General features: G+C 45.3%; 1 protein-coding gene across 1 annotated transcript in view; it reads left to right on the plus strand.

Moving 5' to 3' along the window:
• Positions 1–26,693, plus strand: part of ALDH1A3 (aldehyde dehydrogenase 1 family member A3) — a 54,559-nt gene that overhangs the window by 13,381 nt on the left and 14,485 nt on the right. The window contains exons 3-9 of the mRNA XM_032766071.2: positions 367–507; positions 5,639–5,768; positions 7,513–7,574; positions 14,877–15,005; positions 17,676–17,789; positions 21,444–21,546; positions 22,576–22,760. Of these exons, the coding sequence (XP_032621962.1) occupies positions 367–507; positions 5,639–5,768; positions 7,513–7,574; positions 14,877–15,005; positions 17,676–17,789; positions 21,444–21,546; positions 22,576–22,760 (864 nt within the window). The remainder of the gene's footprint in view (positions 1–366; positions 508–5,638; positions 5,769–7,512; positions 7,575–14,876; positions 15,006–17,675; positions 17,790–21,443; positions 21,547–22,575; positions 22,761–26,693) is intronic.

A 26,693-nucleotide genomic window follows, 5' to 3' on the forward strand; every position in this document is an offset into this window, starting at 1 on the left:
TAGGAACTTGAAAATTATGTATAAAATGTATATATATATATTTTTTAATCCTGTCAGCGAAGCCTGGTCTAATTCCATAAACTTCACGACTCACCCTTAAAGATCTTAGCTCTGCAAAATTTGAATTTAGGTTCCTATCCGGCAAGGTGAAATCCTACTAGAGTCTGAAGCTGCTTGGAATCTTGCAAGATCTGACCTATGTTCAGCAGCAAAACAGGACACTTTTTTAGCAGATGATTCAATATTACAGTAGGCAGGCTCTGCAGGACACAGCATAGGAACCAACCTGCTTGGTAGCTGTTCATAGCACTATGCAATTTTCTCTCTCTCTAACCTGAATATTGTATGTATTTTTGGTTGCTTTAGCCCGACGTAGATAAGGCAGTAGAGGCAGCGAAAGCAGCATTCCAGAGAGGATCTCTATGGAGACAAATGGATGCCTTAAGCAGAGGAAGGCTCCTCCACAAACTAGCCGATCTCATCGAGCGAGACAGAGTCATTTTGGCAGTAAGTGAAACGTGGTGGGGGAGTGATAATAAACCAGGACTGACTGATAATTCTGTCCCTCTGGCTGCCCTGGAGATCTGGGGCTGGTTGTAGCTTGTGTTTAGTTTATTTGAAAGGGGAATCATATCTGCAGGGAGGTTTTCGTTTCCTGAGCTCCCAGCTTGGTTTAGTAACATTTGGATAGAGGGACTTAGTCACTGATTAAGAGAGCTGTTTAAGGGCATCTCTGCCTCATTAAAGGGAAAAATTCCAAATCTAGCGTTCTTTTTAGTGCTCTGGATGAGGTCACCCTAGACCTAAGCTTTGCAGGTGAAGCCTACCTCCCTCTTCAAACCTGAAGCTCCCTTTCTCCCCCCTACCCCCGTGCCCACACACCATGAGAGGGTAAAGCCCCTGGCTGACGGCTGACTTGGAAAAGCTGGCTCTCCTCCCCTGTTTTGATCTCCATGTCCCACGCAATGGGAGGCTAGGAAACCTTTCCAAGTCAATGAGCTTGAGTCGCCAGGGAATGACCACGGCAAAGCCTCACCTTCTTAACTCCTGTTTTTTTTGCCATTGGGCTGGTTTGTTTACTCTCCCCTAGCCCTGTCTGGTCTTGTCCACTTGGTGAAATACAGTTGATGGGTGTCTAGCTTGCCCGTTCCAGCTTGGGGGGTAGGAGGACAAAGGATGCTCAACACTTAATGCTGCTTATACTCACTCTGCAGGGAACACTGATTTAAACTACTAGGTGTTATTTGCTAAACAATTTTTTTTTTTTTTTTAAAAGAGAGATTGAGCAGTGGAGCCACATAAGCATTGTCTTTGGGAATGTGTCTGAGGTGATTGTTCAGCAGTCTAGTGCAATTCGGCAAAGCACATATAACTTTAGACAGGTGCTTAAGTGACATTGACTTGTTCTAGACTAGGCTGGGCAAAACTGAGGCCAACGTGAGTAAAGGCTGCAGGATGGGGCCATCAGGGCCTGCATCCACAGAGTGGATTCATGAGAGGTGGTAGCACCCATGGGTGGTCATATTCATCCTTGACTAACTGCATTGGTGCTGGGGTGAATTCAACTCTCTAGTTTGAGAGTTTAGGGCATGCAGTGGAGATGTCCATGTCCTGTGTTAGCTTTGAGTTACTCTTGATAAATAAATACCCATATTCTTATTTGAAGTTAACGTTCTTACCTATGGTATTAAATATTTATTTAAATAAAGTCCTAGAATAAAATGAGCAAATAACCCCACCCTGTTTAAAACTAGCCGGCAAAGACAACAGGCTAAGGCTAAAAGGTTCTATAATCACTATGTTAAATAAGAATCATGTCTGTGTGGAATTCAATGAAAGAAACATCTGAAGAGAATAACAGATACAGCGTTGGGAACAATCTTGCACTAGCAAAGGATGACCTAAATAGGTCTGTGCCATTCCTGACTTGGGTGTTCTACTTCTCAGAACATTAAAGGGGACAAGTGACAATGGCAACAATAGAACAACACGACTGATTTCCAGTAAGCCACGTCAAATGGAATGTCTAAAGGATTTAACTTCCTTGAAGCAATTGAAATAAACGGCAGAAAGATGTGAGTGAAGATTTTGAGCTATTCACAAACAGGGCCGGCTCCAGGCACCAGCAAAGGAAGCAGGTGCTTGGGGCAGCCAGTGGAAAGGAGCGGCATGTCTGAGTCTTTGGCGGAGAATCCCTCACTTGCTCTCGGAGGGAAGGACCCACCGCTGAAGAATGAAGTGGCGTGTGGTAGAGCTGCTGCTGAAGTGCTGCCAGTCGCGGGTCTTTTTTGGCTTCGCTGCTGGGGGCGGCAAAAAAGCTGGAACAGGCTCTGTGCACAAAACATCCATCTATGCCTCTGGCTCATCATAAAAATTATTCCACTGTGACTTGACTGCTCACAGAACCAGTGCACTTGCATTATGTATTGCAACTCCTCTCTCTTCCTAATCTGGTTCCCCCCGGAAGCTTGGTCCATGCAGTTCGGTCCTGATGTGGTCCTAGTGCCTCTGCCAGACAGAGAAGTGAGTGATGCTAGACTTGTGGTGGCTGTGTGATATGCACAAGCTGGGACCAGGAGCACAGACACTAATTCATTTGGACATTTTGTCTTTAAAAAGCAAAAATTAACTTTGGGCCTAAGCCACAAAGTTCTGGCTCAAATTTTCCCAGGAATAGAAGTATTTGATCTCAGTAACCAACAACTTTTTTTTTTTTTTAAGTTGGCCTTGTGCCTCTTTCTTTCCGATGGACAAATTTTTTCTGCTTGCTTTTAACCTTCAGTATTAGGAATGTCCTGTCTTGTTTTCCTTTTTCCAAAGGATTTGACAGGATTTCAGAGGATGTCTGTTAGCTCTCACACTTAACTGAACAAGCTTTAACAAGATTGTCTCCAAAACGTTGACTGGTCATTAGTATTAAATGGGTGTTAATGCAAATAGTTCTTTTAAACTGTTAATTTTCCTTCTCCACTTTTTCAGTCTTTGCTCTTGTGATGCTGTCATGGAGACTTCCAGGTTAAACAGTGTACAGACATGCACAGAAATCTCTTGACCTTTTCTATACGTTACGGAGGAGCAAAGAAGGGTGCACATCCAATTTTTGTCAATTTGCAAGTTACTTCCCCTCCCCCGCCCCAAGAGTAAATGGCAGGGATGGGGAAAAGCAACTGCTTCCTGCTGCTTTTAATTCAGGACTTAAAATGTATCCTTGGGCACACTTTTCATGAACATGCTGCTTGCAAAATGAACTTCAAGTAGGATGTGATGCTGTATGAATTTGGACACACTCTTGTTTACACCAAAAAGGGAAAATATCATTTTGCAACGTCTTGGTCTTGAAGAATGAAGCCTCGTGGTCAGTCCAAAGGAATGACAACCTGCTCCACAACCTGATAGTCAGAGACTTCCATTGATTTCTGTGGGACTCTTCTCTAACTTGGATGTGGGGCTAAACTGAAAACATATCGGACATCCCTGAACTCCGAAAGGGCTTGTATCTGTACTCAGGCCAAATTGTGTGTTCATATTGGCCCTGATTCAAAAGAATGCTTGAGCTTATGCTTAGCTTTAAGCACAGGCTGAAAACCACCCCTACCTAGCACTGCACTTCAGAACATGCTTAAGTCTCATTGTGGCCATTGGGACTTAAGCATGTGCATAAGTCCCAAGTTCTGCAGTGAATAGGGATGGATTTAATCGTGGGCTTAGAGTTAAGGATGTCACAACTTGCTGTGATGAACTGAGGCTTTTCTTGGGGCAACCTCACTGACCCATCTTCAAGGTTGACTCAAATATCAAGAATGAGCACCACCAAAACCGCAATTCTGAACATCCCTGGACTTAAGAAAAATCCAGGTCTTCATCCATGTGGTTTAGTTCCAACACTACTGGAAACATAAATGTTTCTGCCCATCTTCATGGGCAGATATAGCCTACAAAAGGCTGTATGATCGAAACACTGCTCGCTAAGTTAAATTCGTGTCAAAAATAGAAAAGTAAGAGAACCTTCTTGAGCCATAAACAAACCAGGAAGCTCAGTTTGAAGCTCAGTGGCTCTTTCAATCACTCTTATGACTACTTTGTCTGTTTTATTTCTAGAAATCGGGGCACTGCATATACAATATTTTAGCAGGCACTACTCCAGCTGGATAAGAATCCCTGTGAAAGGGGAACTCTCTGTTCAGATCCTGTTTGGACCTCAAAGATTCTGAAGGATGGCAGTGTACAACTTCACTTTTTGTTCACACATTTAATTCAGCCAAGGAGTAGTGCCTCCTTTATGCTGATTCTTGTCCAGCTTGCATGACAAGAGGAGAGGAACAGGGCTGCTGGAACTTGGAACTGCAAAAAGAGGAGGGGCCAGATTCTGACATGCTGGTATAAAACTGGTCCAAGCTATAACTCCATTGACCTCATTGGAGATATTCCTGGTTTGCACCAGTGTGAGAGCACATTTGGGCCCAAAAAGGTTACTTTACTAAAGGCACGTGCTCTCCAAATGTCTTTTCAATCATCCAGTGAACAAAGAAGGCTTTTTCTATCAGAGTATCATAGAAGATTAGGGTTAGAAGAGACCTCAGGAAGTCATCTAGTCCAGCCCCCTGCTCAAAGCAGGACAAACCCCAACAAAATCATCCCAGCCAGGGCTTTGTCAAGCCAGGTCTTAAAAACCTCTAAGGAAGGAGATTCCGCCACCTCCTTAGGTAACCCATTCCAGTGCTTCACCACCGTCGTAATGAAATTGTTTTTTCCTAATATCCAACCTAGACCTCCCCCACTGCAACATGAGACCATTGCTCCTTGGTCTATCGTCTGCCACCACTGAGAACAGCCCAGCTCCATCCTCTTTGAAACCCCCCTTCAGGTAGTTGAAGGCTGCTATCAAATCCCCCCTCACTCTTCTCTTCTGCAGACCAAATAAGCTCAGTTCCCTCAGCCTCTCCTCATAAGTCATGTGCCCCAGCACCCTAATCACTTTCATTGCCCTCCGCTGGATACTCTCCAATTTATCCACATCCTTTCTGTAGGGGGGCCCAAAACTGGACACAGTACTCCAGATGTGGCCTTATCAGTATGGAATAGAGGAGGAATAATCACTTCCCTTGATCTGCTGGCAATGCGCCTACTAATGCAGCCCAGTATGCTGTTGGCCTTCATGGCAACAAGGGCACACTGACTCATATCCAGCTTCTCATTCACTGTAATCCCCAGGTCTTTTTCTGCAGACCTGCTGCTTAGCCAGTCGGTCCCCAGCCTGTAGCGGTACATGGGATTCTTCCATCCTAAGTGCAGGATGTTGCACTTCTCCGTGTTGAACTTCATCAGATTTCTCTTGGCCCAATCCTCCAATTTGTCTAGGTCACTCTGGACCCTATGCCTACCCTCTAGCATATCTACCTCTCCCCCTAGCTGGGTGTCATCTGCAAACTTGCTGAGGGTTCAATCCATCCCATCATCATCCATTTTGGGGGGGGAGGGGGGGAAGAGAGCACCTCTCTCCATTGTGTGGGGTGGGAGAAAGATAAACCTTGTAGATTGCAGAAGAGAAGTTTTTTTTGTCTAGAATCTTTAAAAACACTCCCCCTCCCCCCCCAAATATTAAGCAGTATATAACCATGCATGTGATTTGTTGTTTCAGACCTTGGAAACAATGGACACAGGGAAACCTTTTCTTCATGCCTTCTTCATTGACTTGGAAGGCTGCATAAAGACACTTAGATATTATGCTGGGTGGGCTGATAAAGTCCAAGGAAGAACTATCCCAGTGGGTAAGTTGAACCATTCCATGTTCACATTTTAAAAGCTCCTTTAGTCTGTGACATCAAGTACATTGAGACAGAACCAGTTTAGGGAGTTTTCCTTCTGAAAAAATCATTCCTCCCTTCCACCCCCCCCAAATTGCTTTATGCCTTATCCCTTATGGACAAGCCATAGAGTTTAACAGAAGATTATGTATCTCCCTGAGAGTTTTGGAACCGCCCTATAGACTTTTGAGAATTCTATCCCTGGTTATTGTGCATCCAGTTTCACTGAAACTAAAGATTTCACTGTTGGTGAGAGTGCACTGGAAATCAAAGTTCAAAGGATATTTTTGAGAACCTTCTTTGTTGTTAGTTAAATTGGGTTTATTGGAGAGAGGCCAGACCTGCTAGCTCAGATCTGTCGGTAATCAAAGTACGTGGCAGATATTCAGTTCCTGGGGGTTTGGTCAAGCTCTAGTTTGTAGGGGTATTTAGTTGATTTCTGAACACTTGCAGCATTTTTTTTAAAAACTCCTCTGCCAAGGGTTGTGCACAATTCTGTGCTTCATTACACCCATGCCAGTGGATTTAGTGTGAGTAAGCGAGGGAAGAATCTATCCGCTCATGTGTGAGCACAGGTGTGGCCTTGGGAAATGACAGGTGGTTTACTTAAGATGATAAGGGTATTTGCAGGAAGTGAGTGAACAGCTAATTGAAAGTCAGCAGCCTGCTCCTTTCCTTTGCCCTAGTGATAGCAGATTGTCTGCGGTGCTCTTTCCTTCATGGATGACCAAGGTTAAAGAGCATCTCCTTCTAGTAGCTCTGAAGGACTGCACTTGTTCCACCCCCACTCCCCGCCCTCCACCAGTCCGCACTGATTTAAGGGTAGCAGAGTCTAAGCCTATGGCAAATCAGATATTTCTGTCACCCAAGCTTTAATTTGCAGATCTGCTCTCTATGGCGACTGGCTCTCAGTCTTGTTTGAGATCACTTCCAAAGTGCATAATAACTAGAGGGCCTCCAAAATGGAGCTTTACAGAAAGAAAAATGGGCAAATGGTTTTATTAAATCTTCTGCCAGGAACTTAACACAAATATTTTTGTTTCTATTATCAGAAACAAAATGTTTGATTCTAATTGAATCAAAACAAAACTTTTTATTTTTGAATCAAATTGAAATAAATTTTTTGTTGTTTAAATATTTCTTGTGGCAATTTGTCACAAAACTTTATTTGAATTTTTCCCTGGGAAATAAACCTGTTTCTCTCTTCCGCGTGCCCCCCCCCCCACAACAACTAAAAATCATAAGTGTTGATAATTCACTTTTTCTTGTATTCGTCACTGAAATGAAGAATTACACCAACTAAACGTGTCTGAGCAGCAGGAGCAAGTGTAAGAGGAACTGACGCAGTGGAATTGATGTGGTGACAGTCCGTGGATTTCGAAGGGTTATACCAGTCTGAATTAGAGCAGCACTTGGCTCTCTGTATATAGCAGAAGATTGGAATTGTTCTGGGATAGATGTTTCCTATCAGATAATTTTCACCCTTTTGAAGAGCACCCCGCCTGGGTAGGGGATAGAATGGGTGATTCCACAATCTTCTCAGATTAGGTTCACCTCATTTAACTAGTTTATATTCATTCTGCCTCACTGATCTGTTGTTTATATACTCATTTTATATTGTTTCCACTATTCAACTCCCCCACAAGGGCAGTACATGCAGGTATGTCGCAATATTAGCTTTGATCCCTTACACGTTTTTGTTTTGCAGATGAAAATGTTGTCTGTTTCACCATGCATGAACCGATGGGGGTCTGTGGGGCTATAACGCCAGTAAGTATAAGACTGTCTAATGTTTTTAGCCAAGAGGTGCTCCTATCCTGAGGGTCCCCTCTATTTACAAAAATATATATGCATTCCCTCCCCCTGCCCCCAGCATTGCAGCCATTGCCCTATGTCACAGGGCAAGTTTGCCTCATCCGCACTTGGGGCAGGATAATTACTTCCCCGTGGTCGCGTCCTTACGACCACGCATTGTCTTGGGGTTGTGTGGGACTAATGGTAAAAGTCAATATGGCTGCGCATGCTCTCAAGGTTGTGTGGCCTAATGGCCAGAGTCAGGGTGATGGTCCCTTCTCACAAGGCTGTGGGACCCAATGGCCCAAGTCACTATGGCTTTCCAGTTCAACTGGGGTATATCGCCTAGTGGTCATCAGAGCCCATGTGGCCACTTGGCTCAGCAAGGTGGTATGGCCTAGTGGCAAGAGTCAGTAGAGCCACCCTCACTCACTAGTGGCCATCATCAGCAAGGTTGCCCTCTCTTGGGGACGTGGGGCCTAGTGGCCAGAGTCAGTATAACTGCCCCTTCCGTGGGGCTATGTGACCTAGTGGCTTGTCAGGGGAGTGGGCCACCACCCCAGGGTGGGTGACAGTCTGGGGGGGGGGCGGGGGCAGGCTCTCCCTGCTTCACCAGGTCCCAGCACAGGGTCCTGTCAGTGGCAAGTATGACTGCCACTGGGTCAGTGGGGAATCCATCCAAAATACACTGACTCCACTTGGCAACAGAACTAGTCTCCCTGAGCTACTTCCTACCTGGTTCCTGATGCTGTGGTCCCAGCGTTACCATGGTCTCTGGGCTCCTCGATCAGTACGGCTCCCAACAACTCCACCACTCACTGGGCATCCTCCGGAGTCTCAGCATCCCTGGCTTCCGCTATCTGGGGCTTCTGCGGTTCCTGGGCTGGAACTTGCAGCATGCATCATCTCTCTTTGGTGGTCAGCTGAGCTGAGCTGCTCCCTTTTATACCTAATCTCCAGCTGGAGCATGCCGAGCAGGGCCACGGGGGTGTGGCCTCCTTGGCCCAGAGAGTGGAGTTAACCCTTGCAGTACCAGTGCAGGACAAGTGTGCCCCATCACACCCTCCTAGATGAGGAGGTTGGACTGGAGGACATTCCCTTTGGAGCCTGTTGATGTTTCTTGACTCAACAGAAGGAATTAACCTATGGCGTTCTGAACGGCTCTTTGGCATAGAAGGCTGGGTCTCAAGATCAAATGTCAGTCTCTCATATTGCACTTACATAAGAGTCACCAGTGACCCATCCATGATCATCTGCTGTTCTTACCTCTTGATCCTTTTCTTACTGAGTGGCTGCAAGCTAGTTGTCCTGAGAGTTACGGTTTTTGACTGGCTCTGAGGCATTGTGCTTTGTTTAGATTTTTAATCATGTCATTTATTAGTTTGTTTCCTTGTTCCCATTGTTTGTTACCATTTTCCTTTTCCTGGTGAGTTTTTTCTGATGCTGAGAAACTCTGGCTAGTATTTGGAATTCCTCAGTTCTTCAGCGATAGGTATTTGCTTTATTTAAATAGGCCGCCGGACTTTACAGCTGTAGAGGAGCCGCAATGGTTGTCAAGTGCTTGGAACATCTGTGTTAGAGGCAAAGAGTAGTGTGTGAGCTAATTTGCTGTGGGAGTCTGTTGGGGAAGGTCAGAGGAAGATCTCGGGCCAGTGTTGTGGAGGGTGAACCAGACTAAAACAACTCAAGTATTTTTGGTGGGACGCTGGAGACTTTGAGCCTGATCCAGTTTGCATAAAAGTCAGTGGAAGATTTTGCTACTAACTTCAGCAGGAACAGGATTGGGTCCCTCGTGACTGATTTCTGGGGTTGAATGGGCTGTTTGTTTTTGCCTGAGAGAGGTGACTGCAGAGGGATTGGGAGACAGAATAGGAGTGTGTCCTGTAGATCAGTGTTTCCCAAACTTGGGATGCCGCTTGTGTAGGGAAAGCCCCTGGCGGGCCGGGCCGGTTTGTTTACGTGCTGTGTCTGCATGTCCAGCCAATCACGGCTCCCACTGGCCGCAGTTTGCTGCTCCAGGCCAGTGGGAGTTGCTGAAAGTGGTGCGGGCTGGAGGGACGTACTGGTAGTTAGCACAGGTCTAACAGTTATAGAATCATAGGACTGGAAGAGACCTCAAAGTCGTCTAGTCCAGTCCTCTCCACTCATGGCAGGACTAAGTTTTCTCTAGACCTTCCCTGACAGGTGTTTGTCCAACCTGCTTTTAAAAATCTCCGATGATGGAGATTCCACAACCTCCCTAGGCAATTGATTCTAGTGTTTAACCACCCTGACAGTTAGGAAGTTTTTCCTAAAGTCCAACTAAACAGCCCTTGCTACAAGTTAAGCCCATTGCTTCTTATCCTGTCCTCGGAGGTTAAGAACAACAATTTTTCTCCCTCTTCCTTGTAACAATCTTTTATGTACTTTACAACTGTTCTCATGTCCCCTCTCTTGTCCAGACTAAACAAACCCAGTTTTTTCAGTCTCCCCTCATAGGTCACATTTTCTAGACCTTTAATCATTTTTGTTGCTCTTCTCTGGACTTTCTTCAATTTTCCACATCTTTCCTGAAATGTTGCCCCCAGAACTGGACACAGTGCTCCAGTTGAGGCCTACGAGTAAGCGATTAAGTACTTACTCTTGTGCTAATTTATCTAGGGTTATAAAATTAAGTGCTTTGTAATAAACTAATCAGAAAAGAATAAACCCAGTGGAATTATTTGGAGATTTTTAATGTGTAGCCATGAGGTTACCCTCATTAACATACTGGGAAGACTGGGAAATGTATTGCTGCAAATAGCTATGTCAGCAAATTGGAACTCCAATTGTGGTTTCCTGGATGTCCATCCATGGACATGGCGCCGGTATTCAGTCAATTATGGTCCTGTGGTGTGTAGCTGTGCAGGGGAAGGAGGCCCGAGGTATAAAATAAGGTGTAAATCCAACTTTTAGTTGGGACATAGGGGTGACAAAGTAGGTGGGAGCCCAGAATGCTGGCATCTCACTTATTAGTTTCTCCAGTTACATTTCTTTCCAGCTTTCACTTCTAACGGCCTCCATAGGCTGTGACCTATGCAACAAACGTAAGCTGCAAGTACTGTGCAAATGCAGATAACTATGGTATTATACGCTGTATGATTGATTTTCTACTTCAACTTCATTTGTCTGTACTAAACTACAGCTCAAAAAGTCTCTGCGTGCAAATCTTCCAGCTCAGTAAAACTCTCCTAGGCCTTGGTACACTTGCAAGTTGCAGCGGCTGGTGAGGGGTTACACGCTGCCAACTTACTCGGTATGTCCACACTTAACAAAGCTCAGCCAGTGCTAGCAAACTCCCCTGTCATGCAGCGCTGCTGTACTCTGAGTCTTGCTACGGGTTGTAGCGATCCCACGCGTGGTGCTGCAGCGCTGGTCATCAGGGGACATCACCAGCGCTGTAAATATGGCCTCCAGGGTATTAGAGGTCAATCCCAGCATACCTTTTCAGCCTCTCTGTCATCGTTTCGCACTTCCACTGCCTGGGCTCAGGTGACCTGCCCTTTAAATGCCCTGGATTTAAAAATCCCTTCCTGTTTGTCTCAAGCGAGGCAATGTGAGGCATCTAATCAATCAGTGACGCTCCCATCGCCCCCAAACAAAGCCCACGCATGGAGACTGCTGAGCTGCAGATCTCATCAGTGTTTGGGGTGAGGAGCTGTGCAGCACAGCTGCGCTCCAGCCGTAGAAATTATGATAACTTCCGGCCTGAATATCAAAATCAATGTAAAAAAAAACAATATACAAGGGGTCTATGACCGGGACGCGGTGCAGTGCGAGTTAAGGAAAGAGATCTGCGGAGTGCCTACTGCAAAGCATGTCAGGGAAACCACCGGCTCAGGTGCTGCCCCACGACTTGCACGTTTTTTACAAGAGCTGGATGCGCTACTTGATGGTTAACCCACTGCCCAATCGAGGATCACGATCGCGACAGTTCAGAGCCTGGAGAGAAGGGACGGTGTAGAGAACCGAGTAGGGAGGCTACTGAGGTGTATGGAGACTCCCAGGATCATGGCAGCCAGGAGCTATTTTTCCAGGCCAGGAAGAGCTAGCCGAGTCGCAGCCGCTGGGACTTGGTAGTTGAGACCAGCCGAGGACCTGTTCCCGGTAAGAGCTTTTTATTCATAAGATGGAAATGTTTTTGGAGGAGGGGGGCTATGGCTGCCTGCAAAGCAATGCCTAGAATGGAATAGCCCATTGATTTTGGTCTATCAGCGTTGCAGTAATCTGCCTCTGTAATCTCTTCAAAAGTTTCAGCCAGAGCGTGTGCAATGCGCTCCAGCAGTTTATAGGGAGAGCCACGGGTCCTTGGTCCCAGTCAGGCCTAATGCGTCCACGCCATTGTTTGGCCGGTGAGGTGGGGGAACCCATTGCTGAACACAGGCCAAGCTGCGTAGGGACAGGGCAGAATCACATAGCTGTAGAAGAGAGCCTCCCGCTCTTCCTCAGGTGACCCCGGAGCAGCGAGAATATCGGGAGGTTAAAATTCTGTGGAAAATGTAGGATACTGTTAAGTGGCAATTCCCTGTAGCTGCTCTTTGCTTCCCCAAAGACACAGGAACCCATGGATTCGTAAGTCCAAGCAGCCCCCCCTTCCCAGCGTGAGCCGCGTGTGGTGAAAGTCCCATCTCTCTCTGCAGCTGCGGCCTCTCTGTGCTAATGCTCGCAAGTGTACAATGATGCTAACAATAGTCTTAACCAAACAGGCTCTTTTCAGTAAACGTTTATCTCTGTTTTTTTTTAAAGTGACCTTGATACTGCTCCATTCAGCGCAGACTTCTGAAAAAACTACGAACTAAGAAAAAAACCAAGGAAGAATAAGGAGGAGTGGTGAAAGCAGTTATGAAATCGTATTCCACAGATAACTAAAAAGTTGCAAGACTGGAGGAAAGGAAGCAGCGAAAAGAACAGGCTGCCCAGAGTAGAAGGAATTGGGCTTACCAAGAGAAGCACAGAATCGGGCTGCCAAGGCATCCTGGAATGCCAACACAGACCTCATGCAGTCAATGCTAGCCATTGCAGGCAGAGCACTACCGTCCTTCTCCCACACCCAAAGCTTCAACCGCGACCTTTGTGCCCCACTGTTTCCTCAAAACACCTTTCCAGATCCTGAGTCTTACCACCACTAGCTGCCCCCACACCCATATGTTCACCTAACACCCTGCATACTACGACCCTACCACTATGCACTCAACCCCATCACCATGCAGCATATTAACCTGAAGTGCAGCAGCATTGGCAGAGCACTCAGGGAAGGACCATATTCAACCTCTGACTTACTGCTCAATCACCCTGACCCGCTCCCCCCGCCTGTTTTAATGTACTGTTATTTTTAATAAGATTTCTTGTCTTTAAAACATTTTTATTACAGAAAGTGTAAATTTACTGTCCACAGTGAATAATGCACTGCAAATCATTGCAAACCACTGCACTTAACTTCCTGTGGAATGCCCCACTTACTGTTGCTTTCGCCTCAAAATTGCTCCTTTAAGGCATCCTAATCCTTGAGCAGCTGTTGGTGGCCTCTCTAGTAGCCTGCTCTCTGGCTGTGCAAATTCAGCCTCCAGGGGTTGAACCTCGGGAGTCGCATTCGTCACTGAGGTTTCACCCTTCCCTTCAAAATATTTGATGGAGATACAGCACGTGGTTATAATCGCTGGTGCTGCTTTCCCCCAGTCCTAGCTCCCGTACGAATCCTTCCATCTCCCTTTAAACGGCCAAAAGCACACTCCCATCATTCTGCAGCCAGCTCAGCCTGTAGTTGAGACAGTCTTGCTTCCTGTCAAGCTTCCCTGTATCGGTTTCATGAGCCAAAGGCATTACGGGTAAGTAGGGTCCTCCAAGGATCACAATGGGCATTTCAACGCCCCACTGTGATCTTCCTGTCGGGGGCAAAAAGTCCCGCCTGCAGCTTCCTGAAAATGCCACTGTTCGCGAACGATGCGTGCCTCATCACCTTTCCAGGCCATCCTGTGTAAATGTCAGTGAAACGCCCACGGTGATCCACAAGCGCCTGGAGAACCATAGAGAAATACCCCTTCCGATTAATGTACTCGGATGCCAGGTGGGGTGGTGCCAGAATAGGAATATGCGTCCCCATCTATTGCCCCTCCACAGTTAGGGAAACCCATTTGTGCAAAGCCATCCAGAATTGTCCTGCACAGTTCCCCGAGTCACGGTTCTTCTTAGCAGGATGCGATTAATGGCCCTGCAACTTGCATCACCACTATTCCAACGGTCGACTTTCCCACTCCCCAAACTGGTTTGCGACGATCGTATGTCTGGAGTTGCCCAGCTTTTCCAGACTGCAATAGCCACCCGCTTCTCCAGCTGACAGGGCAGCTCTCAGTCTCGTGTCCTTGCGCTGCAGGGTTGGGGCGAGCTCAGCACACAGTCCCATGAAAGTGGCTTTTCTCAATCTAAAAGTTCTGCAGCCACTGCTCGTCATCCCAGACTTGCATGCCGATGTGATCCCAGCCCACACTCAGTGCTTGTTTCCCTGACCCAAGGCGGCGTTCCATCGGGTGCTCGAGTTCCGTTACTGCACAGCAATTTAAGTGTCAGGCGCATCAGCCGATCTATTTCATCATCTGAGCTCTCCTCACTGTCACTTTGGAGCATAAGGAATATGCTCAAACTGCCAGACGTGATGTGCTGGCAACATTCATCAGCAAGTCTCAGCTAGCTCGGGCTCCATTTTCTTACTGAAATCACGCGGCAGACTCACAATGGCACCAACGGTGCTGAAAAGGAAGCGATGCACCAGCGGGTCTTGGAACAGGAAAGCGGAATGACCCGCAACCCCTTCCGTCCCTTCCCACAACCCACGCGCGCCAAAATGGGACGAGGTGCTCTGTGGGATAGCTGCCCGACGAGGTGCTCTGTGGGATAGCTGCCCACAATGCACCACTCACAACAGCGCTGCAAATGCTGAAAATGTGGACACACTGCAGCGCTGGCCCTACATAGCTGTATGGCCACAGCTGTAACTACCAGCGCTGCAAAAATGTAAGTGTAGCCATACCCACAGTAAGAGAACCTGTCATTCGTGCCTGGTGCAATTTGTACTCTAAACTTTTTTTTTCCCCCCAAAGGCGATACCTATGTAACCCATGCAGGTGCTATACACTGTTATGAGTCCTTTGTAATCGTGAATATCTTCCTAGTCATTTTATTTTCTCTGAAAGCAAAGGGGAATGCTGCACAGAGGTCAATAGGGAACTGACTGGTGCTAATATGATCAACTTTTTACTCTTTCAGTGGAACTTTCCATTGCTCATGCTTGTTTGGAAGATGGCACCAGCACTGTGCTGCGGGAACACACTGGTTATTAAACCAGCTGAGCAGACACCCCTCACTTCCCTCTACATTGGTTCCTTAGTCAAGGAGGTAAGAAATCTTAGCAGCACATTCGAGGAGTTTATCCAGGTTATTGTTTCTCATAGGCAGTGTGTCCAGTTCAAAAGGCAGCTGTAGCCATTGTCTGCTCCCAAAGATGTTGCTGCCAGCTCTGTTCAATGCCAGACCTAGAAACAACCTCCTCTTTTTTTCTTTCAAACTTTTATCTCCTGATCTCTGTGCATGAATGCCCTAATTCACCAAGGTACTTGTGCAACTGTCCAGTGTTAAGCATGCAAGTAGTCCCAGTAACTTCAATGGGATCGGGCTAGCCACATGCTTAAAGTTGGGCATGTATCTTGCTGAGATGGTGCCTACATCACCAGGTATATCGTATTTTTTTCTCTTTTTTTCTAATACATTTAGTGAGACTACTTGGAGCTAAATTCTGCCCCCCCCCCTTATTCATGTTAGCGGAATTGTCCCATAAATTGTGGGACTGATCACAAAGCAGGATACTACCTGGCAGTAGTACAGGTGGCAGAATTTGGCCCTTAGAATATGGGAGCGGATCCTGCAGCTGCTTCCTGCACAGAAATTGCATTACATCATTGTGAACATTTTATGACAATTGACTTACGAAAGTGTGCCTGGTGCTTAACAGAGAACGAAGATCTAGTCCCCATACCGAGCATAGGCGTTATGACCCAGGGCCCTAATCCTGTGTGGAAAACAATGCAGGTGCAGCCATGTGCTCCCACAGTTCTTGATTGAAAGATCAGGACCCAAGACCCTCCCAGGGAAATACATTTCAGATGTATGGCCTAAATCTTCCTAAACCAGGGAGTTGACTTCACCCCTGATGCAAGCCCACTGACATCAGTGCAGTTAAGCCAAGGATGAATATGTTCCCCTTCTCCCGCCCCCAGTGGAAGCCACCAACTCATCCATGCATCCCTCTTTATGGCTCAGTCCTGCAGCCTTTACTCACATGGGCCTCAATTTTGCCCATCCTGGCCTAAACATGTCAGTTGTCCTATTAAAAGTCAATGGCACTTAAACATAGATCTAAAGTTATGTGTTCTTATGTGCTTTGCTGAATTGTTGCCATAGGCAGTCCCAAAGACAATGCTTATATGGCCACACACATCTCTTGCTCGCTTTAATTTTTTTTTTTTTTTAATGGTTTAGCAAATACCCAGGAGTTTAAACCAGTGTTCCCGGCAGAATGAGCACCCTTTGTCTCCTCCCTCCCCTTTCCCAAGCTGGAACAGGCAAACTAGACAGCCATCAAACCCCTATAACCTTACCCAGAAGAAAGTAGAATTTTCCAAGGCAATTTATAACCAAACCATGTTCCCCTTTTTTTTCCTGTATTGGATGCATTAAAAAAAATCTCATGCAAGTTACACAAATAACTCTCTCTACTAGTGCAAGTGCAGGCTCTTATTAGCCTCATGAATGTGTGTACTAGAAGAATCCACAAGAAATGAAGGAAGCTGAATAACGATCGACTCATGGGATACTAGGCAAGCAGGTTGTGTGCCTGCACTTCCCAGTCAGAAAGGGAGACTGGCCAGCCTAGAAATACACCTCTTTGCAGCAGCCCACGTTTCAGAGAGCAATAAACAGATCAGCTGGGCCAAGACTTTGGCTTGCATTTCACTAGAATTTTACCAAAGTTTTGCCTATTGTCATTGTGCCAGAACACACAGAATGGCTGCCATAGGTTAATACATTATAAATGTGGTGAAAACTGGTGCAAGTCTCTTACCATCTGCTCTCTTGGAGCTAGTGAAAATAAACACATCTAGTGGTGTCTTAATGGCATCTTAATCCTCCTGGCCTCTGAAGAACCACAAGAGGCAACCTCAGGATCTTTCTGCTCAAAACAAACTTTAAAGGGCCAAATTTTGCCTTTAGTCATCCACTGACTAGGGTTGTATAGCTGTGGCTGAAGGCTAAATTTGGCCAGACGACTTTGAATTTCGCAGCTCTGCTGTTATAACAAAAAATCCTCCAATAATTCTCCTGGTGATTCCAGGCACTTAATTGTGGCTCTTCTTTTCATCATGTCCAATACAGTAGGTAACAAGCAGCACAGAGCTGGGAAAAACAACAAATAGTCCTTGTGGCACCTTAGAGATTAAGATATTTATTTGGGCATAAGCTTTCATAGTCCACACAAGCTTATGCCCAAATAAATGTGTTAGTCTCTAAGGTGCCACAAAGACTTCTCGTTGTTTTTGCTGATACAGACTAACACGGCTACCCCTCTGAAACCAGACTGCTGGAAAAGGTCATGAATCTGGTAAATTGTCCATTTGCTTTTGATTTCAAACCTTTGTGTCCTGCATGACTCATTCTTAAGAAGTACTAAGCATACCTTGGGGTTTGATGAACATTCAGGCCCTGATTCTGGTTTCAGTGTGACCACTTATGTGAGAAAAGTCATGCACGTATGTAAAGCGTTTGCAAGATCGGGGGTGGGGGGGTTGGTTAACTTGCTAGGGCATTGAGAGACTCAGCTGATTAATGTTTAGAAAGTTCTTTGAGATGCTCAGATAGAAAACACTATTGAAATTTCCACTGAGTGATGGTAAATCCTTCATATAGGAGCATATCCTGGTTTTTAGTCCAAGCAAATTGGAGTGCTGGGAGGAAATCTGAATGGTTCTTATCGCCCTATTTCTATAGTCTAATCTCTAACTTCATTTTCAGGTGGGCTTTCCTCCCGGTGTGGTAAACATTGTGCCAGGATATGGCCCCACAGCTGGGGCAGCCATTTCTGCCCATCAGAACATTGACAAAATAGCTTTCACTGGATCAACTGAGGTAGGTGATCACTTTCTGCTTAAACTTGCCTTTAGCCTTACTGAATTACTGGACACTGCTTTTCTCAAGGAGTGGTATTTCTCTGGTAGAAGTGCTATCTGGGGAAGCTCGGACCATTGTAATTTCAGTGATACTCAGTGCTTGGGGGACAAAAAAATCTGCATGGTGGAATTTTTCAGAGGTTTTGGGCTGTGGTCTAACGCTGCTCCCACTGTAGTCAATGACCACTGACTTCTGTTGAAGCAGTTAGGCCAACATTTAATGCTTTTGAAAATATCTACTTTTTTTTTAACCTTATTCTTGCCAAAATTCTGAAGGTCCATCACGAATGGTGCCTAGTCTGTAAACAAGATGATCTGCTGGAGTGGTCATTAGCATCATAATGATTTAAAAATCACATTATCTGAAACAACCTGGCATTCACCAGTTGGACACCAGCATTGGCCAGCAAGATTGCATAACTATAAAACAATGTTATATTCATATTAAACAATTCTGCTGCTGTTTTAATCACACACTAGTTATTGAGTCTTCTACAGAAATATAACCCAGTGCTATATCCATTCTGGGCCAAATCCTGATCCCATTGGAGTCGAAGTCAATGACAAAATTTGTTATGAAACGGACTAAGAGTTGGCCCTCTAATAGTAAAAATGGTACAGCACAAACACCTTCAACCCAGTGTTTCCCCCTCCCTTTAAATTTAGATACATACAATTTAAAATATCACAACAATAAGAATCCTTTTGGGGCTGTAGGTGCAAGATAGAGATGTACACCTGCTTTGATCAGGGAAAATGACCTCTCCAAGTGCTCGCTTGGGGTTAGCCGTGTGGGGGAAGGGTTGTGCTGGTCTGTCTTGCTCAGTACTAACAGACAACAAAAAGAGCAAATAACTGACAACCAACTTGTGTACTGAATTTCACTTTCAGTAAGGCTTTGAGCTAGATATTCGCTGCTAAAGCCTGAGCACGCTAATGGCAGGCTGAAAAAGAACACGCAAGGGCGGTGAATGCTGCTGAATCAAAATTTGCCTACAAGTTTGAACAGTTTTTTTTTTTCACCAGTTGCTTAGCGACTTTGCCCCTATAGTAATATTGCCAGAAAAGCTGCAGCAATGTGTATGCAGCATGTGTATATCCTCGTCTGCTGCATGGCGCAGGGCAGCATCCAATAAAGGAACCTGCTTATGCCAAGGATCTACGTGTGCTGGCTATTCAGCCAGGCCATGTGTTGGACTTGTGGTGGTTGTTTTTGGGTTTTTTCATTTTCCTTTGACTATTCACCTCCTACTTGAGCATTCTTCCAACTCCTCCATTTTGACATTCACCGCATGCTTTTTATAATTTGCATAATTATGATAAATTACACTGAGCTGCCTTCTCCAACACCAGAGGTGTGTCTCCTGTTAAAGGTTCAAAGACATGCTGAAGGCCAGATGTTTTGTGTTTTAACAGCACCATCTAGTGGCTTGTCATACATAGGTGCATTCCCATTGGTTATCCCACAGGGGACTCTGCATGGAGCATCCTTGTTCCTTGTGAAGATTGTAGTATAAATATGAATGGGCTCAGCAGCATGCTCATGTTGGGTATTGCCCTTTATTTGATTCTCTATGTAATTAGACAAAATACATAAATTTTATTCTTAGCTTACAAAGATAATTATTTCTATCATCAAAATCAGGTGCTCCCTGTTCTAAAATCCTGTAAACTTTCTTGTTTTTGTAACAAATAGTCTGGCCTATTATGTGTTCATTTTTTATAAAAAGTGGATAATCTGTCATCACAAGAAAATGCATTGGATAGCCTCTTTCTTAAGGGCTGAAATCCTGGCTCCATCCAAGTCAGTGAGAGGTTTTTCCATCAACTTCATGGAGTCAGGTATTTTATCTTTGAGTGGTGGGTGGGCATTTAAAAACTGAAGTGCTCTGATACAGTAATGAGGGCCATACTGAGTACATTAGGTAGGTAGATATTTCTAACCAGTTTCACTTCTTGGTTCTTGTGCATTAGCATCATGCTTTAATATTTGGGTGTAAATATTGCAGGTGAATGTTTAAATCAAAATGAACATGGGGCAAGGGAGAATGAAAACCATTTTAAAAAATATATGTTTTAGGTTAACATAAATACATAACAATTTTGATCTTTAATTACCTGATAGTGTTTTCTTCTAGCTTCCTACTTTTCAGTGAGTTTAATTTATTCCTAATCAAGCAGCTACCATATAATGTCTCTTACCCTGTTAGCTTTATAGCAAGTTATGTTAATTTTTAGCAGAAAACAGCTTTCTGTTTCTATTATCTTGAGGGCTAGCCGGATAAACTAATGGCAGGACTCTGCACTGTTAATTGGAAGGACCAGGTCCACTTCTAGTTTGGGAATCTTGCCTAGTTATAAAGGTAGAAGATGAAACTTGAGTGTAGCAGTGAACTCTTCAGCTGATTGACACTTATGTTCTTTTTACTCTTCTGCTTCAACAAGATCTGAGTGTTTCTCCCAGGCATAAAACTGAGTACAAGGTTAAGAGGACATGCCATTCACATACCATAGATTCAAGGAGCACAATTTCTTTAGCAGAACAAAGAGGAGGCTGATGAGTAATTTGGTCACAGTTTTTAAATGCATGTTTGGGGAACAAACATTTTGATGATGGACTCTTCAGTCGAGCAGGCAAGGTAAAACAAAAGCTAGTGGCTGAAATTTGAGCCTAGACTGATTCGGACAGAAAACATGGCCTAAATTTTTAACGGCCAAGATAGTTCACCATTGAAACAGCCTATGAAGTCTCCATCACTGGAAATTCTTCAATCAAGATGATAAGCTGTAGTTCAAACATGAATTGTTTGGGGGAAGTTTGGTGATCTGTGTTATGCAGGAAGACAGACTAGATGATCACAGTGGTTGATTTCAAATCATCTTGTTAGAAAATACTAGGGGAAAATTCAAATGGAACAGTTTTTTGTTTTGTTTTGTTTTTTTGGTTCAAAAACTTTTCATGGAAAAAACATTTCCTCTTTTTTGTTGTTGTTGTGTTGTTGTTTTTTTTGACCAGCCCTAATTATGACTATTGTAAATTCCTAGGAGAATTCATTCTGTAGCCAAAAAGTAAAACCTGTCATGTGGTAGTAGATATGCTAATACCAGAGACCGAATCCCTTCTCTAAGTGCAAAACTCACCTCATTAAGTGTGGAGCCATGACTAGTACCTTCATAACAAATGGCAGGGTGTCACCTGATAAACTGTACTTTTTATAAGAACAGTAGTCCATTAGCAATACTTCTTGCATTGTCCAATTAGGGGTCTGATCCTGCAGCCTTTACTCTGCCCAAAAAATGACTTCTGGGGGACCACGTGCATAGGTAAGAACTTTATAATACCAGGTCCCTACATTTCAGTTATATCTAAGACAAATGATAAATATTTGTGACTTTAAAAATTGCAAGATCCAACTTGGATGGCTCAGTACCTTGTAGAAGCAGGTGGTGAGAACTAGAAAATTGAGAGATTGGAAACCTGGAAGAATCATTTTATAATTCTAGCAGTTTCACAGCCTGTCCTGCTCTTGTTAACCTCATGCATTTTGACACTTTGAATGAAGTAATTTTTTTAGAGGAATAAACCTGTGCCCTGTGAATCCCAATGCCATAGGTTGGAAAACTGATTAAGGAAGCAGCCTCTAAAAGTAATCTCAAACGGGTGACACTGGAGCTTGGAGGGAAGAACCCCTGCATTGTGTGTGCGGATGCTGACTGTAAGTAATTTGTCACGTTGCAATTCAATAATTTTCTAGCCTCCATGGCCAGCACAGCACCGCTAGTGGCTCCCATGTAACCTCACAGGGCTCCAGCAGAGGACACAGTGTGGTCCAACTTGCCACAAAGCCTGGCCAAGACTCCTTTGCTAGAGGGTGTGCTATGCTGCTCCCTGCACCAGCCAGGTGCTTGGCTACAAAAGGAGGGTTCACGTGAACAGAAGAGGAGTGTTCTGAATGCTGCCCTCCCTGGGGGTGACCCCCTGGGAAGAAACCTGCTGGCTGAGGCTGCAAAGATGGTGTACTGTATCAGTGCAGCCCCGCTCGGCTGGCCACACAGTTTGCTCAGCCAGCACACCTGCACTGACTCATTCTAGTCTCCCTGACAGAAGAGAAGCTGCAGCTGCTTTATGTAAAGGCAGCATCCTTCCCACAATACTTCCCACCACAGGGGATAAGGACTAAATTCTGCCATCCTTAATGGGATGACTAGTGAGGAATAAGCTACTACTCTGTGTGAGTCAAGGTGACAGAACTGGGCCCTTAGCTGAGACATGCAACTGGAGACTGTGCCAAGAGTAGGATGGTGGTGCTAGGGTGACCAGATGAGATGAAGAAAATATTGGGACACATGTGGAGGGGGGTGCACAGGTCCGCCGCTGGAGCAAAAAAAAAAAGCTGAGCGCTGCCGTCGGAGCAAAATATCAGGACAAATTGCATCCCAACCAAAGATCAATAGGGATGTGGGACAACCACCCAAATATTGAGACGTAATTCCCTATTTTATCCCTATTTTATCGAGACATCTGGTCACTCTAGATGGTGCAGACAGTCAGAAGATTTGGTCATGTCTTGTTGCTTACAGGGAGCTTGCTTTCTTGATATTTTTATAGGCCTCCTTGAAGTAAGTGTTTTGAGGAAGCATTGAGAGGGGGAACTGGTAATGAGGGGGTTTCAACAAGTCTCATTAATTTCTGGTTTAAGTCAGTAGAACACCTCACTCTGTCTGTGGTGACCTTTCCATTCCAGTGGACTTGGCGGTTGAATGTGCCCATCAAGGAGTTTTCTTTAATCAAGGCCAGTGCTGCACTGCTGCCTCTCGAGTATTTGTGGAGGAGCAGATCTACCCGGAATTTGTCAAGCGCAGCGTTGAGTATGCCAAGAAACGACTCATTGGAGACCCATTCGATGCCAAAACTGAACAAGGGCCACAGGTAATGATGCGCTTGAGAATAGTTTTCTGTTCTCCTGGTGCAAGTGTTGTTCGTGTGAGAGCTGAAGTCCTGATCCAGCGATAATGTCATTTATTGTTTCTTCTCTCCGTTCTAAATATCAGTTAATCATGATGGTTGACATGTTGGCTCTTTCTGTAAATGAACTGAAAGCTTGATAAAGAAATTTACACAAGTTGGCGTCCCTTTTGCATAGTAATGCAAAACCTATTACGGCACAGGGAGTATTTTGTGCATGCAGAGCATGGTAGCTGCAGATGTGTTATAATTCAGCTTTAAAATACTGATGCTACCTCATCACAGGGTAATCTATAGAAGCAGAAAACAAAACCTTTAATGCACAGGGGGGTTTAAGCAGAGTCCGTAGAAGGCAGGAGGATGCCAAGCTGACCTGAATATCAGCCTTGTTAACATTTTGGGCTTTTACACCTCTTCTTATCCCTTCTAAGGAAGCCATAAAGATCCATGATTGAGGGCAATATTTCCTCTTCTCCAGGTCAACCAGTTATTAATAAAACATAACAAACAGAACTTGTGCTCTGCCAAAGGTAAATGGGAAAATGCCACTCCAAAAAGTTTCACAACTTAGTCTAACTCTGGAATCCATAATCTTCGATTTGGTTTTGACTTTTCCTAACACTGACAGAAAGTCTTAGGCTGTCGCCATGAGAGCCTTGTATGAAATAGGCAGGCTCTACTTACAGCTGGAGTTCTGAAACCAATGAAGGCCCAGTTCGGCCAGCCATTCTGACTGTGCATAATGACTTACTCATGCAAGTCATGGCTTTGAAATCACTGGACTGCTTGCGTGAGTAAATTACGACTCAAGGTGAATGAGGATGGCAGAATGGGGCCCTTGATAACAGGTATGCGGTAATTAAAGAATCCGACGTAATGGCTAGTGCGATAAGACCAGATTCTGATATCTTTGCCTAGGCCTGGTCTACAGCTAAAATTAAGATCAACATAGCTACATTGCTCAGTGGCGTGAAAAATTTGTATGCCTGAGCGCTGACCTATGCCCCTGGTGTAGAGGCAGTTAGGTCAATGGAAGAATGCTTCTGTCAACCTAGCTATTGCCACCTGAGGGGAGAGATGAACTACTGCAACTGGAGGAGAAAAAACCCAACCTTCTGGCCCTGTAGGAAGCATCTACGCTACAGTGGCACAGCTACAGAGCTGTAGTGTGGACATGGCCTTGCATTAAGCAACACCTTCCTTTGCAAACAGTCCCATTTTGAAGCTAGTGGAATTGCTTGCAGAATAAGGGCTGGTCTATACTTAAAACACTGCAGCCACACTGCTTCAGCGACATAGGCTGACATGAGGGTTTCTCCCATTGGCCTAGGTAATCCACCTCCCAGAGAGGCGGTAGCTAGGTTGACGAGAGAGTTCTGTCAACTTTGTGCTGTCTACACTAGGTCAGTTTAACAGTGTCGCTCAGGGGGGTGGATTTTTCATGCCCCGCCCTGAGTTATGTAGTTATATCAACCTAATTTCCTAGTGTAGATCAGGCCTTAGTTGTTATTCAGTGAGAGTGAAGGTACCTTGGGCTGAAAGCTCCTAAGGGCTGGGGCTGTCTTTTTTTTTATTTTGTGTTTGTACAGCACCTAGCACCACAGGGTCCTGGTCCATAAATAGGTGCTATGGTAATACAGATGATAAAGTGGCTAGTAGCGAAGTTGGGGTGCCCACTGACTTGGATACAACAGGACCACATGTTCTATTTCTCCTGTTCTACCTGACCTGATGCATATGCCCTTTCCCTCTCTCCTGCATGTCTGCGTGCCAACCATCTAAACAAGAGGAGACCCAAGACAGGGAGTGGAATGGGGGAGGCTGTTTTCAGAGCTTTCATGTGGTTCCCAGTGCAACACAAACCATTTCCTCTGTCTGCACATAATCAGAACAGCTGCTTCTCTGGAGTCTGGCTTTTGGACAGGGTGCGTTCCAGGCTGGCACTAGGGAAATGTGCATTTTGGAACAAATGGTTCAAATCTGAAGGGGTGGGGGACACCTTCAGAACCATTTAAAATATCAAAAAACAGTAAATCCTCAAAGTAGTTTCCAAAGATACAGGGCTAGATCCTCGGCTGGTGTAAACCATTGTAAACTATGCTTACACCATCTGGTCCAGTGTATCTGAATCAGATTCTCCTCTTGCTTACACCCATGTAACTCAGGAGTTACTCCTTTTGTAGTCAGTAAAGATATTCCTGAAATACACAAGGCCGAATGAGATTAAAATCTAGTCTGGGGTATTTTTAAAAAATTCTGCAAAATTTTTTTTTCCAGAAAAAAATCCCTGATGTCCCAAATCAAGAGGGGTTTTTTTGGTGCTGCTGTGAGAATATAGGAGCAGCTCCTCACCTGGTGTAAATCAGAGTAGCTCCACTGAAGTCAATGGAGCAATATAGAATGACAGCAGCCGGAAACCTGGCCCACATTACAGACATATTTTAAAAACACGGTTGGGAGACTTTGGGTGAATGGCTCCTTAGGCCTGTCTCCATGGTCAGAGCTGAAGCAGGCAGATTCCATGGAGTTCTCCTGGGTGGGGAAGATAAATACATGCTCTCTCTGTATTTAGATTTGTTTGTTAATATCTTGCAATACTTAAAAGCCTCAGCTGTTGTGCTGGACATGGTGCACCCAGAGGGGAGTCAAATAGGCATGTAAACATTAAGGAGAAGGAGCACAATGTCAGGGCAAGGAAGCTACACAGAATATTTCTCCTCCTCTTGCCCCATGCATGCTATGTTGGGACATATTGTATTTGGGATATATATATTATATGCTGCAGAATATCCATGTGACTGACGGGCCACATAGAAAAGGAGTTTTGGGGCCCAGCAAATATCTCCACAAAGAGTCGTCTTCCCTTTGCATCAAAAATTAAAACGTGTGGCAATAGCACCAGACACTTTCACACTGCATTACTCCTCGGGCTGGGTCATGTCATATGCAGCTGATGACCAACAGCCAATGGAAGCTGGCCACAATATTACTCTGTCAAAAGCCACTCTCTCTGCAGATGCCCAGGGGCTGGGAGGCTGCTTTCCTGTGGATCCCCTGGCCTTGCATCCATTTCTGCCTCACTGATCCATGGGAAGGATAGGTATAGCCCATGTATATGGGTAGCCAACTTACTGCATTAGCTTCCCCTTCGTAGTGCCGCAGCCTGCAGAGGAACATACGTGTAACCCTTCTGCCAAGTGAAGCCAGCAGCAACAAGGGCCAGGTTCAGTATCTAGGGGGTTCCTTTTCAACAATATAACACAAAACCAGCTCGAGCCCCCACCCAGTGACCTGGGACAATCGCATACCCCCTGGGCACCTCTATGGGGCAATACTTCCCCTCTTGCAAGCACAGAGTCTTGAGTGTAGCAAAAAAATTTTATCAAAAGGAGGGAATTAACGCAGCATTAATTTGGGAAAACACCACAACTAGGGCTCATAAACACAAACCATGAGCAAAAGACCCACCCCCAAGTAAGTTGGGCAGTGTCTTTTTCCCCTCAAGGTCTTAAGTCCAGCAGTCCCTTTAATGTGCCCATCCCTTCTCTGTATCCCACTCACTGTTGCTCTCCTGGGCCAGTGCAGCCCCAGAGTTCATTTCCCACCCTGTGTGGAAGGCAGGGCGGGTAAGGAGGAACCTTACATGCTGCACTGCTTGGGCACTCACTCGTTGCCCCAAAGGCCGATTGCCATGCCTCTGTGGGGCTCTGCACTGGCCCTCTCCACCAGCTTCTCTGCTGGCTGCTTGCAACACCTCTCCAACCAGCTGCCCTGCCAGCTGCTTGTCACTCCTCTCTGGAAGCTGCCCACTCACCAAGATGTCTTCCTTTCTCTCCCCCCCCCCCCCCACCCCCTTAACACAGCTCTCAGTGATTTCAGCTGTTAGTGGGGGAGCCT

Source organism: Chelonoidis abingdonii, chromosome 9 (genome assembly GCF_003597395.2).
Source record: "Chelonoidis abingdonii isolate Lonesome George chromosome 9, CheloAbing_2.0, whole genome shotgun sequence".
Taxonomy (NCBI): Eukaryota; Metazoa; Chordata; order Testudines; family Testudinidae; genus Chelonoidis; species Chelonoidis abingdonii.